The following is a 20526-nucleotide window of genomic DNA, read 5'->3' as shown; positions in this document are numbered from 1 at the left end:
TATTTTTTTATGTGGCTCATTACCAAATGTTTGATAATCGCTCCTGTGTTGCTATAAATGCAAATTGTTAAAATAATTGACGAAAGAACAAGAAGAAATTTCTTCATAGTGGGTTGTTTAGATCTGGAACGCACTGTCTAAAAGGGTGATGGAATCAAATTCAATATGAACTTCCAAAAGGCAATTGGATATGTACTTGAACAAGACACACTTTCAGGGTTATTCAGAAAGTGTAGGTGAGTGAGACTAAATTAGACAGCTCTTTCACAAGTGCCAGCAGAGGTACAACAGTCCAAAAGGTCACCTTCAGAGCTGTATGATTCTAATTTAACAATGTTAGGAAAGTGAAGATGTTCTCTTTTTACAATGTAGTTCCACATAATTTGCAGAGACAATCTTTCCAAGGATAGTCTGTGATTTAATTCCCTATCAGTGCTCAAGTAGCTGATCTTTGCCATAGAGGCTGAACATTTAGCTCCATTGTATCTTTGGAGCGTAGGACAGTGTTGATGAATAGAGGAATAGGAAACAGCTAGATTCTCAATCCTTATCACGATGCAGTAAACCCAAATTTAAAAAACATATCTGAACACGAGCGTATAGGATCAGGCTTATCCAGGATGCCCCCTGTAGTTGCAGTCTAGAGGTACCTGGATGAGAGACCAGAGGGGCTTACATCTACATAAGTGGTCTCAGCAAGAGTCAGTGCCCTCAGAAGGGGGGCAGAAGAGAAAATATATATTGACTGTGCGCCCCAACTTAACTTAACAGCTGAAAAGTAAATGAATAAAGCTAAGAGACATCTAGAAATGTTTGGCATAGTTTATTATCAATAAAAGATAACTGAACAGCATTTAACTTTACTTTAATGCATGGTAACAGGAAGCTTCACTTTGCTGATGCTTTTTAGAAAAAGAACAAGATTTTTAGAACAAACTTTGCACAATATAATACTGTAGTTGCAGGACCATCTGTCCCCTTCCAACAGGTGGAAATCACGATGCACAGTGAGAGATGATGGGATAGACAGCTTATTACACAAGATTTAATAAAACAGGAGGGATATTACATAGAGATCAATACATGGTTACTCACCAATTGTTGTTACTGCAGTAGTGTTTGCAAAATATTTCAGCTGGTGCTTGGCTTTTAAAAGGGTTGCTGACTTCGCCCTGACCATCACTCTCTGGTTTGAGATCTGACAATAGCTTTGGCAAATTCATGGTGGTGTTAAGAGCTGTCAACTTTTAGCTATATTAAAATTTGAGAGATAGCGACAGGAGGCCATCAGGTACTGAGAGCTGCCTCCCTGTCCTATGACAGCTCAGATTGCACACTACAGTTCAAACTACATTTAATACTTCTGAACACGTCTAGTTCTAAACTATTATTACTGTGTGTTATGGTGAATACAGCGCCTTGTGCACTTTGCATTAGCGAAGAAACCACGCAATGTTGGACTTGGATTCTCCTGGAGTCTGGTAAACCCCTCACTGGCCCCCAGCAGCGTCACTCTTCTCGTAGATGTAGCTCCCAACAACTCCAGTGTTGACCCCTGTAACCACAGTAAGAAATGAAATGGGCGATAGAAATTGAAGAACCTGTACAGCGGTGCATCTTCTAACTGCAAAAAGAGCCTGCTGTCCTACTTGAAATGGATTGTGCTCAGATCTCTCCATGGCTTTGCCTCCCCCTATCTCTGTAATCTTCTCCAGCCCTACAGGCCTTCAAAATCTCTGAGCTCCTGCAATTCTGGCCTCTTGAGCATCCCCGGTTATCATTGCTCCACTATTGGTGGCCCTGCCTTCAAGACCCCAAGTTCTGGAATTCCCTCCCTAAACCTCTTCAGCTCCTTACCTCTCTCTCCTTCTGCAAGGCAATCCTTGAAACCTGGTGGTGTAGAACATGCTGACAGCAGAAATGGAAATGGCCTTGAGTTTCTGATATTTAGAACAGCAGTTTACAAACACAGACACTGATATCCCTTGTTTATTCACCAGCACATATAGAAGTGATGGAGCCCGATTTATGGAATATGATAAGTGACTCATTGGTGTAGGTACCTATTACTGTAATTAATCTGTTCAATATTCAGTCTGACATATAGTATTGTACTGTCCAAGTGTGTCTCTGTAGAGACCGACAATGAGTAGGGCAAACCAATTAATGATTGAACGATATTTTCAGGAGATTACATAGCTTCAGTCCTGCAGAACAGAGTGCCAAATAGGAAAGCACACCAGCGTGCAGGGATCCCCAGTATGTTTGCCCTTGAGTCAGTGGTGACTCCAGTGGCTGGATCATGTGCAAAAATATGGCTACATTTCCAACGACACGCTCCATGGCAAGCTTGCTATCGGCACAAGACCACAAGTCACCCATGTCTGTGATATATGGATGCCTGCAAGTGAGATCTCAAGTTGGCCGGGATCAGAGTCGATGCATGGGAAGTCCTTGGTGCTAACTGGAGTGTGTGGAAACAAGCAGTTAGGAAGAGCATGGAAAAAGCAGAGGACAAAAGAAAAGATGGCAGAAAAGCAAGCCAGTTGGAAGGAAATTACAAATCAGTTGACCTCAAGCCAATGCTATTCATCTGTGCCAGCTGGGAAGGGACTGCCAATGACAAATTGGCCTCTAGAGCAACAACAGACGATGTTCAATCCAGAAGTGGCGTGTATACACCCTGGGCACAGTCCATCATCTCCTGAGATGGCTGGATGCCTACCACATGGGTTCTGATAGATGGCGCAATGGACAGAATGATGCTTAATTACAACTGGCCTGTATAGATCAACATGATGGATCAGCGCGATGGATCAACTGGTCTTTACCTGGTCACCATTTTCTGTTCTTTGGGGAAAACAGACTAATTTTTTCCCCTGCTCTGGATTCTTGCACCTGAACTCTGCATTAGAACAACAAATATCCAGAGGATATCTACACACAGAGCACCGGATCCCACCCAGTGGATAGAGTGTTCTGCACACAGAGCACTGGGTCCAGTGAGAGAGGGATCAGTTCTACACACAGACCACTGGATCCCAGTGAGAGGAGGATCAGTTCTACACACAGGCAACTGGGAGAGGATCGGTTTTAGATATCAGTGAAGTCAATGGGAAAGGGAATGGGCAGCTGATTCTCCATCACCTATTTTGTGTTAGCATCAAGAACTAATCCCATCTCCATCATATATCTTTTAACTTGAACCATTTTACCTTTTGGTCCAAACAGGATTCCATAGCAGGGCTTGTGGCAGTAAGGCTGTCCATCATGCTGCATAGAGACACAACAGAAAGACCATTTTAGTATGTAGGCAAAAAACTCCGTTCACTGGTTGTACTCAAATACCAGCTGCTCGCAACAAACATCTCTTTAAAAAAATCCCATCATTAGCACATTGTTGTTTGTGGGATCTTGCTTTCCAAACTTCCATGTTTCCTACATTACAACAGTGACCACACTTTAAAAAGTACTTCATTGGCTGTAAAGCACTTTGAGACATCCTGAGGTTGTGAAAAGCGCTATAGAAGCGCTAGTCTTTCTGAACCAAAAACATTACAAGATGCGTTTTGGAAGGGTGAGGTCACTCACGAGTACCGTTCATAAAGTCCACCCTCAATGAGTTAGGTGTGTATGCTGTTAAATAATCTTGTAAAGCAGAGAGCTCCATCCAGTGGCAAAAAGCATAACACTGCTGAGACCTCCTCATGATAAACCCTTCACTTTAATGCGCTAGTGCTTGTAACTCAGAAGATCATGATGGGAAGGCACCAGAGCACTTCAAAGTTGCCCTTTCAATATGTTGCGAGTGTTTAGTTCCCTGCAATGAGGACAGACCAGTGGCTGTAGAGATCACAGCAAGCCTGAGTTCTCATCTCCCACTGGCAAATGTGAACTTGACCTCCTGTTTGCTAGCACAGACTGAAAGATAGCAAATTGGCCTCGAGTACAACATTCCACCCAATAATCTTTTCCCTTTACCCTCCTTTTGCACTTCTGCCCAAGGCCAATTTCACTGACTGGTAGTCAGAACTAGCACTTGACTATAAAGCAGCCCCAACAAAACCCTGAGAACAAGTCACTCATCTAATCCCAACACCAATTTGCTACAGCTCCCTGCAGAGCCCTCATGAGAACAGGCCACTCACCCGCCTTTACAAAGGAGCAGGTATAAGATAGAGAGGGGAGGAGAAGTGGGTCAGAAAATAACCTTTGTCAAAGTATAGATGACTTTTCCTTTTCTTATTTAAGGAGTACATACTTAGTGTAAATTAGCAGGTCACAACTGTGAATCTCCTCTACACACAGCTAGTAAGCTATGAAAACATGGCCCATTGGCTGATGGGGCATTCTTGATCTCCTAGCACAGATGAGAAAAGGTCCTGACATTTTAGAAATATCAGGCAGGAAATGGGCTGTGAGCTGTTGATGACAGCACAGGAAATTACCAGAAAACATCTACATCTACATAATCTCTCCTGGGGCAGGATTTCCAGTTGTGACTAAAGATGTGACATCTTTTGGTTATCTCCACCTATCACTGGCCCTCCATCCAGCTCTACCTGTCCCGCCCCCCCTTAAACCAGCTTATATTTCACCTCTCTTCTATTTTTACTTAGTTCTGTTGAAGAGTCATACAGACTCGAAACGTTAACTGTGTTCCTCTCTGCAGATGCTGTCAGACCTGCTGAGTTTTTCCAGGTATTTTTATTTTTGTTTAGGATTTTTAGTTCAGTGGGCGCCCGCGATCGGCAGGCCAAGGAGAAGCCATGGAGAAGCCGGGGGAATGGACACCCGACTGTGATTTCACACTGGCTGGCCAATTAACGGCCAGCCAGCGTGAAAGGCGTGCTGAAAGGATCAGCGCTGCCGGGGTGATGTCGGGAGCAGCACTGAAGTCAGCGCGGGCGTGGGGGGGGCGCAGAGTGAAAACTCCCTGAAGGCAGAGAGCTGCCTCAGGGAGCTGAAGAATTTAAATGCAATAAAAAAAATGTTTTAAATCCGGAAAAAATGCCCACACTTCAGAATCAGTCACCTGAACATATACAAGATGAAAATTCTGTCCATACTTTTTAAAAAATTTAATAATGGAAACATCATCCCGCCCAAGGATGAGGTTTCCTGAAAAATACAAAGGCCACCTGGCCGATTCGCCACCCACCAACCGTAGCGTTAGACGGGCAAACAAAAAGCCTCCATTAATTGCGGCGTTAATAGGCTTAAGTGCCCTCTTAATTTGTCGGCAGGCACACACCTGAGTTTAGTGCACGCCCGCTGGCTGAAATATCGCGTGGGTGCACATTGACATCGGGACACTTGCCCAACATCAGCATGCGCTGATGTTGCAATGCACAAGCCCGCACACCGAGCGAAAAATTCTACCCTTGGTGTCTGGAAAGGATCTGACATCAGACTCGGCTAATGCACTGAGATGACAGGTTCTACTCCAACTTGCACAGCTAATGAACAAATGTGCCTAAACAGAACCAGAGCTCCACCAGTAAATGTTAATCTTGGAGTGACTGTCTATTTACAGTTACCCTGTCTCATCTTTTCTAATTCTTTAAAAAAATGTCGGTGGCCAATCATTCTCCCCTTCACTGCTAAAGATATTGCTTTCTGTTGTGCTGCTGACAGCAGTCCAGTATCTCTGCCATTTTTCAGCACCTGAGCCAAGAATCAACAGGCAATCCTACTGTGGGGGGCATCACGTACAATCTGATCTGTACAGGTATCAGCCTTGGCTCAGTGGTAGGACTCTCGCTTCTGAATCAGAAGGTTTAAGCCCCACTCCAAAGACTTGAGCACATAATCCAGGCTGGCAATTTCATGCAGTAGGGAGTGCTGCACTGTCAAACCATCTTTTGGTTGAAATGTTAAATCAAGACCCTGTCTGCACTCAGGTGGATGTAAAAGATCTCTCAGCCACTAAATTGGAAACATAGCAGGGCAGCAAGTTCTCCCCAACATCTTGAAAGGAAAAAAAGACTTGCATTTATATAGCACCTTTCATGACTACCAGTTGTCTCAATGTGCTTTGTATAAAATGAAAAATGATAATAAGTGCAGTCTCGTGAGCCTGGCTCTAAATCCAGCTAGGTGCCTACCCAAATCTATCCCTATCTCTGTGATATCTGTAAATGTTTCAGTAGATTTGTAATCACGCATGTCACAAATCCTATCCCTAACATTCCCCAGTGTTGACTACACTGGCCTGTAATGGGTATCCAGGATATAGGCTGTGACAGATCAGTAAAACACAGGTCTCCTGTAACAAGGCTACAGAAGCAATACACAGCTGTGTGTATCCCCAGCAGGGGCATAGTGACAGAGGCAGAGAACGAAGGCCTTTCTTTCTTGACATTAATTGGAGCGAACAGGCATTTGTTTCAGAATCATTCGACTGAGGAACAAATGTGCCTGGGCCCTGCCAATAATTAAAGCAATGTTAACGTGATTTAGATGAATTCTTTTCTTCCCTTAGAACCATGATGGTCAGGTGTCAAAAACCTACAGTGACCTTATTCTGGGAGCTCTTGTTCCATCTCTACAGTATTGCAATTATGAAGGAGCTTGCATTTATATAGCACTTTTCATAACCTTAGGACATCTTGAAGTGCTATACTGCCAGTGAGGTATTTTTGAAGTGTAGTCACTGTTGTAATGTAGGAAATGTAGCAGTTATTTTGCACACAGTAATCTCCCACAAACAGCAATGTGATAATGCCCAGATAATCTGTTGGTTGAGGGATAAATATTGGCCTGGGCACAGTGAATCACTCAAGTAAAAGCAAAATACTGCAGATGCTGGAAATCTGAAATAAAAAGAGGAAGTGCTGGAAAAACCCAACAGGTCTGGCAGTATCTGTGGAGAGAGAAACCGAGTGAATGTTTCAAGTCAGTATGATTCTTCTTCAGAGCTGAAGAGAGGTAGAAATTTGATGGGTTTTATACTGTTGAAGATATAGGGGTGGAGCAGGTGGAGCAAAATAGGTTAGGGAGATCAGGAGAGATTTAATGACAAAGGTGTCATGGACACAAGACAAAGGGAATTGTAATGATAGTGTTAAAGACTAAAGCAGGTGTTAATAGTGGCATAGAAGTCAGATAAGAATGTGTTAATAGCAGAACAAGGGTCAGCACTTTCTGAAAGCAAAACATGAGAACAAGTTGCAGACTGGCCCTTGGTCTCTGGAGTGGCGCTTGAACCCACTATGAGCCACGGCTGCCATCTTAATCAAGAGCCATTGCAAGGTCTCTGTCAAGCTTATACTTTTCTAGAAGCTCAAAGTCCATTTTGATCTTCCCTTCCACCTTTGGACTTCAAAGCCAAGCTTGGTGCCACCCATTACTACATCAAACTTGTCCCCTCACCATCAACCTCTAAAAATTGGATGAGCTTCTAGGTTCACTTTCCAGGAATATCCCACAACATCTGCTGGCTCAACAACAACAGTCTGCATTTATATAGGACCTTTAAAAGTAGTAAAATGCCCCAAGGTGCTTCACAGGACCGATCAAACAAAATTTGACATGAGTGACATAAAGCAATGACCAAAAGTTTGGTCAAGGAGTTAGATTTTAAGTGTCTTGAAGGAGGAACGTGAGGTAGAGGGCAGAGATGTGTAGGGAGGGTATTCCAGAGCTTAGGGCCTAGGCAACTGAAGGAGCAGCCACCAATGGTGGAATGATTAAAATTCAGGATGCTCAAGAGTCCAGAATTAAGGGAGTGCAGATGTCTTAGAGGATTGTGGTGCTTCCAGCAATAGGAAGAAATTTCTGGGAGAATTTTGAAAACAAAGATGAGAATTTTAAAATCAAGATGTCATTTGATTGGTAGCCAATGTAGGTCAGCTGAACTCCATCACCAACGCCACAGTTGGCCTCCAAGAGTGTCAGCGTGAGAAGGGTGTGGGACAGCTGGAACACTCCAGCTTCCCTTTCTCCTCAAGGACTCAGCGAGGGGGCTCGGGCACCCATAGGGAGGAGGACCAGCAGCTCGACATCCCGGGGCCATCCACCCAGGTGACTCCGGGAATGTCTTACTGATCCAAATCCCCTCTTTCTGCGACCCCATCAGCTCCAGCTCCACAAGCCAAGGAGGGTGCACCTGCCTCACAGCAGGAGCCCCACAGCAGATTGCGGTCCTCCAGAGGACACCCGTCAAGGTCATCATAGACAGCAGTCAGCAGGCTACCTCCACCTCCACTGTGGATGTCAGGGGAGCATCAAGACGTAGCAGTAGGGTTAGGAAGCTTAAGAAAATGTAGTTTCACCATGTGGGCATGGGCGTCAATCACTTGTACATAATGTTGACTATTGTAAACAAACTCCAAACAATGTCATCCTGTCTATGGCTCTTTGTTATGATGAGCAGTGCTCGTGTCAGTCTGAACTGAAAGCTTGGTTCCTGCACAAGATAAAGGCAGGTGTCTCAATCCAGGGCCTCCTCCCTGTACTTTGTGCAACCTTCTCAGCACACTGATGGTGCACCTTCACAGTCGCTGGACACATTAGTTATGCATGCTCCTCGGTGGGGCTTATCGTTGCTGCCCGGGCCGGCGGCACAGAGTTCTGTCATTTTCTCTGGTTACCTCTCATGGTTACATGTGTGGCTCTGGCTCCGTCTCAAGGCCCCTTAACGCATGCTGGAGAGTGCTGGCCACCACTTGGATGGCCAGAGTTTAGAGTGCTGCATGGCTGCCCGAAACCCCACTGCCTCCGCCCCACTCCATTTGACCAATTAATGGCAGCTTCGCCCACTGGACTGCATGCTGTGCTCTCAGCTCAGGAGCAGGTATTCTCCTAACCCACACTGCAAGGCTGCACTGTAGCTTGAACCATGGGGTAGACTGGTCCAAACCTGAATGTAGACATTGCAAGGGGCTGTGAGCTCCTCCACCAGTGACTGCTCCATTGCCAACTTTCGCAAGGAGATTGCACAACTTGCCCAGTCATCCAATTGTTCTGCAGCCCCCTAAAATGCTCATTAATTTGCAGTCTGTGCCCAAGGGGTGAAAAGTTCAGGAGCATTCGTTGGCACTTTCAAGCCTCTGCCTTGCTTGAGTGGGCAGATAAGCTAAAGGCCCGACTCCAAGTGTCTGTCACTACATGTCAATGTAGTTTCACCTGAACTGTCTCAGCTGTGGAAGAATGGTCACTTTATACAAGATTTCCTAATGCATGGCCACGTCCCTCCCCCTCCAACATGTACTCGTGCACTACCATCAGACCGTGCTGCCTTGCCCTTCCCCCCCACACCTCGCCACAACTGCAGTGCAGCCTTTGTCCCGACACCGCACTGTCAGCCAGCCGGGAAAAAGCAACTTGTCTATGCCCTCGCCTGATGTGCAGTGTCTTCCTTGAAGTCGAATGGTCGACCCTCGTGAGCACTACGCAATGTTAGTGTGCATTCACCTCCAATTCCCCTCAAAGTTCAACTCGCCAGATGCACGCCTTTTAAATGCTGTTGTAAATCACATCGTTCTGAAGTCACGCCAACATGGGAGGCAAATTCGATGGGAGGGGGGATGATTCTGGCAGGCAGGCAAGATGATGAGATGCAAATGCATTGAAATTAGGTTCCTGACGTTGGATGGCCATTGATGGGCAGAGTGAACGATGGCAAGCTGATTTCACAATGACATGAAACCAATTTTTGGCCTTCCCGCCATATTGTTTCCCTCCCCCCGCCCGCCATGACACCCACTGCCAATGGTGCGGGACAATTCCACCCTGTGACTCTATGATTTGCGTATTTTTCACTTCCTCCTATGATCGGAATGTGGAAACATTTGTTATTAGTTAGTAAAACAACTTTAATAACTGTCATCAGCAAAGCAATCTTCGCATCTCTGACCCTGATTCTGACCTCAGACCACTTCATGTCTGCACAGGAACAGGCCTCGTGCCTGTTCTGCCATTCATTAAGAAAGTGACATAACCATATGCCTTTCCCTCCCTAGCCTGATGGTGTACAGCCAACTCCAGTGTGTCATCACAATTGGCAGCCACATCCTTTAACCATTTATGGCCTGAGTTGGGAAGGGATCCCTCGCAACATCTTCCTGTCCTTGTGTGTTGGTGAGTGAACTGCTAGGCTCTGTGAGTCAGCCTCCCAAATACGGTTAGTGAACTTTACCTCATCTATGCACTGGCTCAGACAGTAGGCATTGGGCAAAAACCATCTTTTCTCCCTCCTGGCTGACTAATGATTATTTGGAAGCCATGGAGATTCTCATCTTTCACCACTCCCAGGGAGGTGCATTGTAATCAGCCTCCTGTTAAAGATATAGTACTCCATGCTATTCACCTCCAAATTGGCAAATTCAAAGTCCCTTGGGTGCTAGTTTTCTCACTGGACCAAAAAAAAACAGGCAAGGGAGTTGGCAGTTTGTTCTACAACTCACCATGAATGTTGTTGAAAGTAAGAACTTGCATTTATGTAGTGCCTTTCACAACCTCAGGGCATCCCAAGTGTTTTACAGCCAGTGAAATATTTTTTGTAACACAGCACCCTGTTGTAATGTAGGAAATGCAGCAGCAAATTTAAACACAGCAAGCTTCCACAAACAGAAATGTGATAATGACCAGCTCATCTGTTTTTTATGGTGTTGATTGAGGGATAAATGTCGACCAGGACACTGGGGAGAACTCCCACACTCTTCTTCAAAATAGTGACTTAGGTTTTCTTTTCTGTCTGGCATTTGGCTTTTAAAAATGTCATGTTCTTTTGCTTTGTTTCGAGTGTTCGTTGGTTACTGCAGATGTTATGTGGTGCTTTAGTGAAATGTGGAAGGGGGATACTGAAAATATCTTTGGAAATGGATTTAAACTAAGTGAAGTTGCCTTGTCACTGGACTGATATGGCCACAGAACACAGCCAGGGAGAACTGTGACAGGGACAAATATTTGAGGCATTTGACTGGGGCAGAGGCTGGGAGCACAGAATGACCTGCACTGTGATACAAAAGGGAAAAACCCAGGTTTCCCACGGCCTTGGGCTTACTCCACGAATTCTGCTCCGGTCACTCTTGGCTAATTCTTAACTTCCATCCCAAAATTAAAGTTTGAACCTCTGACCTTTGGAAGAATTTGCCAAGTGAGTGTGGGCTGGCTGAAATGGAGCTAGGTGGCTTGCTGAATAAGCTGGTCTCACTGCCTGCAAAGGCTTGCGAGGTGATGCAGCTAATCAATAACAACTTGCATTTATACAGTGCCTTTAGTGTTATAAAATGTCCCAAGGTGCTTTTCAGGAGACTTATCAGCCAAAAGTTGACTAAATATGAGCTAAAAAAGGGGAGGGGTGGTGGGGGACTGGGAGGGGATGCTTATGAAGCACTTCAATGTTTTGCCACAGTAAAGGCATTTTATAAATGTAAGTTGTTGTGTTTGTTGATCCAATTCTTTAAATACCTTTTGAAAATTATGCAATGTTCTACTGGATTATAAAACTAGGTCAGCTTCAGCAACAACATCTGCAGCTGTATTAGATGGTAGTTTAATTTCCCACAGTACATCAGCAGCCAGATTCGAATAGCTGAACAAATGAAACAGATTCACAAAAATACTTGGCCTCTGCAAGTATGCAGTGAGAGCATAAGCATCCAAAATGCTTCAAAGCGTTCATAAGGATTGCCTTTACCCACAATTATAACTCAGGCACTAACCTATGGAGCATGGCGGAACAAGGAGCAGCATAGGAATGCGGCTATTATCCCGAGCGCTCATTTTTTACGAAGGATCATTTCAAGGCCTGTATTTTTTGGTAACGCAAATCTAATTACAAAGCTCAAATACTTGGTCAAAGAGATAGGTTTAATGAGCTTCTTAAAAAGAGGAAAGAGAAGTAGAAAGGTGAAGAAGTTTAGGGAGGAAATTCCAAGGTTTAGGGCTTAGGCAGCTTAAGCCATGGGCATCAATGATGGAGCAAAAGGACTGGGCCAAGGGTATTGTCGGAATGGGGAGGGTGGGGTAGTGAGGGCAATGTAGGTCAGCAAGCACAGGGATGATGGTTCATCGGTGAAAATGAGAGAGTTAGAGAATATACAGTGCAGTCAGTGGATTGAGAATTGGCTAACAGAGAACAGAGTTGGGATAAATGGGTCACTTTCGGGTTGGCAAATAGTAACTAGTGGAATGCCACAGAAATTAGTGCTGGGGCCTCAACCATTTAAAATCTAAATCTATAACTTGGATGAAGGGACTGCATGTATTGCAGGCAAATTTGTGGATAGTACAAAGATAGGTGGGAAAGCAAGTTTTGAGGCGGTTACAAAGAGCCTGCAAAGGGATTTAGACAGATTAAGTGAGTGCGCAAAAATTTGGCAGATAGAATATAATGTAGGAAAATGTGAGGTTGTTCACTTTGGTGGGAGGAATGGAAAAATAGAATATTATTTAAATGGAGACTTCAGAATTCTGTCGTACAGAGGGATCTAAGTGTTCTTGTACATGTGTAAAGAACATATCTTTTTATTTCTGTTGCACTGTGGATTGAAATTACAATGGCTAAAGTTTGAAAAACATGTCCACTGGAACAGTGTGAGGGATATATACAATATTGCTGTCCTGGAACAGAGTGTGCCATGAAAGACAGGATGGTGCTGAGGAGCAATCTGGTCTAATGGGGAACTACCTGGCAACAACGCTTTAATTGGCTCCTGACCAGGCGACCAGGGTTTGTGTGAGAGCAGTGCAGCAGAATAGCTCCTAGCCTGAAAGGAAAAAGACCTAAAACCTCTCTCTCCTGTGTGTGTAAGATTGCAGTAATTCCACAATAATAGCTGCTGGCTTTTTCTCCTCATATCTCCTAACCTGCTCTCCCTCTGAAAACCCCTGTCAAGAGGCAAAAGGGGAAAATCATCATTGGAGACATTGAAAGGCAAGTGCTCAACCAGTGAACTAAAGACTGAAACTGCTGGAAGACCACCTCGTGTCATCAGTCCGACAGAAATAAAAAGATATGTTCTTTACATATGTACAAGAACACTTCGATCCCTCTGTACCACAGAATTCTGAAGTCTCCATTGAAAGAAATTTGGAAGACCCCAATCAAAATCAACTCATTGAATCCTGTACTCCGGAATTGGTGCTGTTGAACTGTTTTATCCCACCCTTAAAATCCATGTTTTTGTGTGTTTTATGTGTCTTGTATGTGTGTGTATAGGGATTTAAGAAGGAGTAGAGTTTAAGTTATAGAGTTAGAAGTTAGCAGTTCATATTTCTTTCTTTTGCCACTGGTTAACAAGAGTTTGTTCAATAAACAGTTATTTACTTACTAAGTTTATAAACCTGGTGCTCATATTCCGTTAACCTAAATTAAACAGTTAGGTAGGTTGATCAAACTTTTCAGATGTGTCACAGCTCAGGGAGCAGCGGGACTAGATATTGCAGCACACGATCCCCAGTGAGCCGTGACGAAGTTTGGGGGCTTGGGCCCAGGATATTTTGGAACAAAAGACAATGATGATTTGGTTGTAGATTTAGTAAGTACTAAAAGCTAAAAGGAAACACCAGGTTTGTATTGTCAAAAATAAAATGGCACTGGAAACTGCTAAAAATCTCCTGCAAGTGGAAGAGATGTTCCTGACGATTTTACAAGGGATCCCAAAAGCCAGGTTAATCGAATTGGCAAATATATTAAGGCCAGAATTTTTAGCTTGTTGGGCGAGCGGCACCTGACCCGAGCATGTGTAAAATTAATCGCGGTGACCTCAGGTGAGCGTCCTGATGTCATAATGCACTCGCGCGATATTTCAGTCAGCGGGCACGCATGGGAGTTAGCAGCACACCCAGCAACAATTAATGGCCTATTAAGGCCATTAACGATGTCATTGAATTACATTTTTCACTGCCCATCCAACCCTATGGTTGGCGGGCAGGCGAAACGGCCAAGCGGCCTTTGCATTTTTTGTGAAACCTCATCCACGGGTGGGATGAGGCTTCGGTCCGTCATCAAAAAAAAATTCCTGGACAAATGTCCCTGCTCATGTGACAGAGTTTTGACAGATGCATACGAGCATTAGGAGTTGAAACTACCTATGACGTTCTCAGCGAGACCATTCTCTTGGAGGAATTTAAAAACTCCCTCCCTTCTGTAATAAGAACCCATTCTGAAGACCAAAGGGTTGCCACTGCAAGACAGAGTCACATGAGGGGACATGTTTTTTAACACCTTAAAATGCTTTATTTTAATTTTTTTATATCTTCATCTCCCTGAGGCAGCTCTGTGTCTCGGAGCTTTTCCTGCATGTACCTGCGCGCATGCACAAACTTGCACGCTTGCCTTCCTCCCACTATCTCTCTCCCCCCCCTCCCCCCCACACCCCCCCTGCCACAGGCAGCATTGCAGCATGTGTTTCATGCTGGGCAGGCCTTAACTGGCACCCCCAGCGTGAAATTGTGGTTCAGCCCCAATCGGGGGTGGCAGTTGGCCTCTTAACCACTCCCCCCCGCCCCCTCCAAGCCCGCCTGACGAGAGCAAAATTCTGCCCTAAGAGTAGGATTGCCTGCCAAAGCAAGGAAGGCAGGGATAATCGAAGAGATGGCACAGCATTCGAAACACCGAATTCTCCAAGGGGTGGTTCACTGGAATGGGCTCCAATTCAGTTGCAAATAACAAAACTGGAACTTGAGGCAGAAGAAAAAGAAAAGGAACGAGAAAGGGCATTCCAAAGGGATCAGGCAGCAAGGACAGAGAAAGAAAAAGAATAGGAGAGCGAGCATTTCAAAGGGAGTTAGAAATGGCAAAGTTAGAAAAGGAGGAAAGAGAAAAAGAGAGAGAATTCCAGCTTAGAATGCTGGCAGTTAAAAAGGGACACCAGTAGGTGAGGCAGGGTTTATTTCTAGATCAAACCCAGTGGGGAGATGTTTAAATTTGTGCAGGCTCTTCTGACGTTTGAGGAAAAGGATGTTGACGCATTCTTTATTTCATTTGAGAAGATAGCTAAACAGATGAACTGTCCAAAGGAAAACTGGACATTGCCCATGCAGAACAAATTGACAGGTAGGGCACAGGAAATTTATGCTTTACTGTCAGAGGAGGTTTCTAGGGATTATGATGTGGTGAAAAAGGCCATTTTGAGTGCATATGAGTTGGTCCCTGAAGCATACAGACAAAAGTTTTGAAATTTAAGGAAACAGATGGGGAAGCTTACATTGAATTTGAAAGGATTAAACAAAGTAGTTTTGACAGGTGGATTTGAGCATTAGGAGTTGAAACTACCTATGAAGTTTTCAGAGAGACCATTCTCTTGGAATAATTTAAAAACTCCCTACATTCTGTAATAGGAACCCATGTTGAAGACCAAAGGGTTGCAACTACTAAACAGGCAGCAGTAATGGCTGACGATTATGAGCTGATCCATAAAACTAAACCTTTTTTCCATCAAATTTGAAAAGGATAGAAAGTGGGAGAGTGGAAGGAAGGCAAGTAGCCAGGGTAAAGAATGGATAGCTGGGAATACCTAGAGATCTCCTCCCCAGATCAGGAAGAAAGTACTGAGGGTGGAGGTGAAACTCGAAGGCCTAAGTGTTTCCATTGAAATAAGGTGGGACACATTCATTCAGAATTCTGGGAGTTCTGAGGGAATCCCATGGAAATTATTGGAGTTCGTAAGAGTGAGTCCGAAAAAGGAACTCAAAAAGAAAATGCCACAGATCAAATTGTAGCTTTAACTACAAATAAGGGTCTGGAGGTAAACACTGCTGTGAATGCAGGTGAAGTAAATAAGGTAGATGAGAGATATAAAGGATTCTTGTCGAAAGGAAAGATAACCCCTTTTTCATAAAATGATGCAGATAAACCCATAACTATATTAAGGGGCACAGGAGCTACTCAAACTCTTTTGCTGGAGAAGGACCTAGTTTTCCCTCCAGTGAGTTCAATGAAAGCTAAAGTATTGGTAAATGGGATATGTGGAGAATAGATCCCGGTTCCATTGTACAAAGTGCAATTGGAGTGTGATTTGTTATCTGGATCGGTGGTTGTAGGAGCGGTTAAGAAATTCCCTGTGGGTGGAGTTGATTTACTCCTGGGGAATGATTTGGCAGGAATGAAGGTTATAGCTTTGCCCATGATTACAGAAAATCCAAGAGAGGCTAAAGAGACGGAGCAGTTAAAGAACAAGTTCCTAGTATTTTCGTGTGTGATGACCAGAGCAATGGCTAAACAAAGTCCATCACCAGAGGTCAAAGTAATACCACGAGCAGATGTTAGAGTAGCCAAAGCTTTCTTTAAGGATGAGGATAATTCAAAGGAAGTGTTTGGTGTGTCTTCATTAACTGAGGCTCAGAAAGCAAATCCAGAGTTAAACAAGTTAGCACAGTCAGCTCACACTGAAGCTGAGGCGGAAGGAGTTCCAGAATGCTATTACATTGAAAACCAAGTTCTGATGAGGAAGTGGAGACCCCCTCACGGACCTGCTGATGAGGAATGGACGGTTGTTCATCAGATAGTGGTACTGCCCAAATATCGTAAGGAGACATTGAGAGTAGCACATGAAATCTCTGTGGCAGGACATGTAGGAATACGGAAAACAAGCATCGATAAATAGGCATTTTACCTGGCCATGTCAGGTAGTAGGTAAACCTCAACATGCAACCAAACCAGCACCTTTACTACCCATACCAGTTTTTGAAGAACCATTTAGTCAGTTATTAGTAGATTGTGTAAGACCATTACCCAAAACGAAAGCAGGACATCAGTATATCCTTACAATCATGGATATGACAACCCAATTTCCAGAAGCTATTCCTTTAAGGACAACTACAGCTAAGGCAGTGGAAAAGTTAACTCAGTTTTTCACTCGTTATGGCCTTCCAATTGAAATATAATCTGACCAAGGCTGTAACTTCATGTCAAAGATTTTCCAGGACATAATCAGCAATTTGGATATCAAACAACTAAAATCTACTGCCTATCACCCACAGACACAGGAGAGATACCATCAGACTCTTAAAGCCATGATTAAGATCTATTCCCCAAAGGATTGGGACAAAGGGTTAGGTTTCTTACTATTCGCTACCAGAGATTCTCCAAATGAATCTACTGGATTTAGTCCATTTGAATTGATCTATGGTCATGAAATAAGAGGCCCATTAAAAGTGATTAAGGAAAAGGTTCTAAAGCAGAAGGACAAATCCTCCATGTTGGATTACGTGTCCATGTTTCTAGAAAGACTCACAGGAGCATGTAAAGTAACACGAGAAATCATGGGATTTTTGGGAATGTGTGGGTTTTATCAGAAGTTTGTGCCTAACTTCAGCACAATAGCTGTACCTTCACCAATGTGTTAAGAAAACAGGCAAAAGTCAGCAGAATGCCAAGCAGCCTTTGAAAAGCTGAAGGTAATCTTAATAAATGAACCAGTGTTGGCCGCCCTTGACTTTACCAAATCTTTTAAAATGGCAACTGATGCTAGCGACTTGGGGGTAGGTGCAGACCTATTCCAAAATGATCAATTAGGGATAGAGAAGCTGGTGGGGTACTTTTCCAAGAAATTAAATCAATATCAGAGGAAGTACTCAACAGTAGAAAAAGAAAAAACAAAAATAAAAATACCTGGAAAAACTCAGCAGGTCTGACAGCATCTGCGGAGAGGAACACAGTTAACGTTTCGAGTCCGTATGACTCTTCAACAGAACTAAGGAAAAATAGAAGAGAGGTGAAATATAAGCTGGTTTAAGGGGGGTGGGGTGGGACAAGTAGAGCTGGATAGAGGGCCAGTGATAGGTGGAGACAGTCACTGAGGAAGGAAATATGGCTGTGAAAGCAAGTTTTAGTAAACACCTTGTCAAACACCAGGAGAGAAATGGAAAGCAATGAAGGTGAACAAGGCAAAACTTGTCCCACCCCTCCTTAAACCAGCTTATATTTCACCTCTCTTCTATTTTTCCTTAGTTCTGTTGAAGAGTCATACGGACTCGAAACATTAACTGTGTTCCTCTCCGCAGATGCTGCCAGACCTGCTGAGTTTTTCCAGGTATTTTTATTTTTGTTTTGGATTTTCAGCATTCACAGTTTTTTGCTTTTATCTTAGTAGAAAAAGAAATTCTGGCATTGTTGTCTCTTCAACACTTTGAAGTTTATGTCTGACACGATAACAAAGAAACATTAATCTACACAGGCCACAATCTGCTGGCGCTCATTGAAAAGTTTAAAACTTGAAATGCGAGACTGTTTAGATGGAGTTTATTGTTTCAACCACATTGTCACATTGTCAGCAAAAATAATGTAATCAAGGGTGCATTGCCCTGGCTGTAAAATACTAAAATAAGTTAAAGGGGTAAGAAATGCTGAAGATTGTATAAAGGGGAGGAAGGAAGTAGGTCTCATGTTTTTTTGTTCATGTGTCACATACCTTGTGATGAAACACATTTTTGAAATGGTGTTTCATCTCTTTTAAGGGTGGAGGCATGTAAAGAACATATCTTTTTACTTCTGTTGGACTGTGGATTATAATTACAATGGCTAAAGTTTGAAAGACATGTCCACTGGAACAATGTGAGGGATATATGCAATGTTGCTGTCCTGGAACAGAATGTGCCATGAAAGACAGGATGGTGCTGAGGAACAATCTGGTCTAATGGGGAACTACCTGGCAACAACGCTTTAATTGGCTCCTGACCAAGTGACCAGGGTTTGTGGGAGAGCAGTGCAGTAGAATAGCTCCTAGCCTGAAAGGAAAAAGACCTAAAACCTCTCTCTCCTGTGTGTGTAAGATTCCAATAGTTTCACAATAATAGCTAGCTGGCTTTTTCTCCTCATATCTCTATAACCTGCTCTCTCTCTTAAAACCCCTGTCAAGAGGCAAAGGGGAAAATCACCATTAGAGACATTGAAAGGCAAGTGCTCAACCAATTAAATAAAGACTGAAACTGCTGGAAGACCACCTTGTGTTATCAACAAAGAACTGAAATAAATTTGGAAGACATCGATCAAAATCAACCCATTGAGTCCTGATGCTATTGAACTGTTTTATCCCACCCTTAAAATCCATGTTTTTGTGTGTCTCATATGTCTTATATACGTGTGTATAGGGATTTAAGAAGGGGTGGAGTTTAGGTTATAGAGTTAGAAGTTGGCAGTTCACATTTCTTTCTTTTGCCACTGGTTAAAGACAATTTTTTCAATAAACAGTTATTTACTTATTAATTTACAAACCTGGTGCTCGTATTCTGTTAACCTAAATTAAACAATTAGTTGGGTTGATCAAACTTTTCACATTTGTCGCGGCTCGGAGAGCAGTGGGGCTTGATATGGCAGTGCACTATCCCCAGTGAGTCGTGACACATGAAACACAAAAGGTTAGTATACAGGTACAGCAAGTAAGTAGAAAGAGAAATGGAACGTTAGCCTTTATTGCAAGAGGGATGGAACATAAAAGTAGGAAAGTCTTGCTAGAGTTGTACAGGCTGTTGGTGAGACCACACATATAATACTTTGGGGGGCTATGCTTGCATTGGTGGCAGTTCAGAGAAGGTTCCCTGGTTTGATTCCTGGGATTAATGGGGTTCTCTTATGAGGGAACTTTAAGCAGATTAGGTCTGTACTCATTGGAGTTTGGAAGAATGAGAGGTGATCTTGTTGAAACATATAAGATTCTGAGGGGGCTTGACAAGGTAGATGCTGAGAAGATGTTGCTTTTCATGGGGGAATCTAGAACTAGGGAACATAGTTTCAAAATAAGGGGTCTTCCAATTAAGACAGAAATGGGAAGGAATTTCTTCTCTCAGAGGGTTGTGAATCTTTGAAATTTTCTACCCCAGAGAGCAGAGTAGGCTGGGTCATTGTATATATTCAGGGATGAGTTAGATAGAATTTTAATCGGTGAGGGAGTCAAGGGTTATGGGGGGCAGACAGGAAAGTGGAGTTCAGGCCAAGGTCAGATCATCCATGATCTTATTGAATGGCGAGCAGGTTCGGGGGACTGTGTGACCTTCTGCTGCGCCTATTTCTTATGTTCTTATGCCCCTCTTTCTCCTGTACTTTGCTTGTGTTGGAGCTTGTGGGAATAAATGATTCAGTAAAATAGTGGACAAAAATGGCATCTGCCACATGAACTACAGCGGTTCAAGAAGGTGGCTCACCACTTCTCAAGGGTAATTAAGGATGGGCAGTAAATACTAATCTTGCCAGCAATGTTTACATTCCATGAATGAACCAAAAAATGTTATTCTCTGAATATTCTAGGAGTAATTTACAGTCATAAAGGAAGATATTGACTGCAAGTTCCAACTAGCCATCTTTCTAAAGAGGAATCTGTCACCCAATGATTAGTATCCTGATCCCATAAGCTACCTGTGTAACACCTGACATTTCATTGTTTTGATATTGTCACACATTTCCTTCCAGTTTGGGATTTTTAACTTTTATTTGTTCTTTGCACCAAAGCCAGAATTGTGAAATGAGCTACATCTGCACTAACATCAATCAAACACCATTAAAAACAGAATAATTGGGCAGTCACCTCATTTGCTCTTTAAAGACCTTTCCATTCACAAGATGGCTGCTACATTCACCTA

At 43.4% G+C, this 20526-nt stretch overlaps 1 protein-coding gene across 1 annotated transcript in view; it reads right to left on the bottom strand.

The window, feature by feature from the left end:
• Window positions 1–808: 808 nt before the first annotated feature.
• The window catches only part of LOC144693250 (cysteine-rich protein 2-like), a 76158-nt gene continuing 56440 nt past the window's right edge, over window positions 809–20526 (bottom strand). Inside the window, exons 7-8 of the mRNA XM_078562919.1 lie at window positions 3216–3273; window positions 809–1555 (exon numbers count right to left, since the gene is read on the bottom strand). Coding sequence (XP_078419045.1) covers window positions 1491–1555; window positions 3216–3273 — 123 coding nt within the window. The 3' untranslated portion in view covers window positions 809–1490. The remainder of the gene's footprint in view (window positions 1556–3215; window positions 3274–20526) is intronic.

The sequence above is a fragment of the Cetorhinus maximus genome, chromosome 18 (genome assembly GCF_964194155.1).
Source record: "Cetorhinus maximus chromosome 18, sCetMax3.hap1.1, whole genome shotgun sequence".
NCBI classification, from domain to species: Eukaryota; Metazoa; Chordata; class Chondrichthyes; order Lamniformes; family Cetorhinidae; genus Cetorhinus; species Cetorhinus maximus.
Note: the sequence above shows the minus strand (reverse complement) of the source record. Positions and strands in the feature narration are given on the sequence as shown.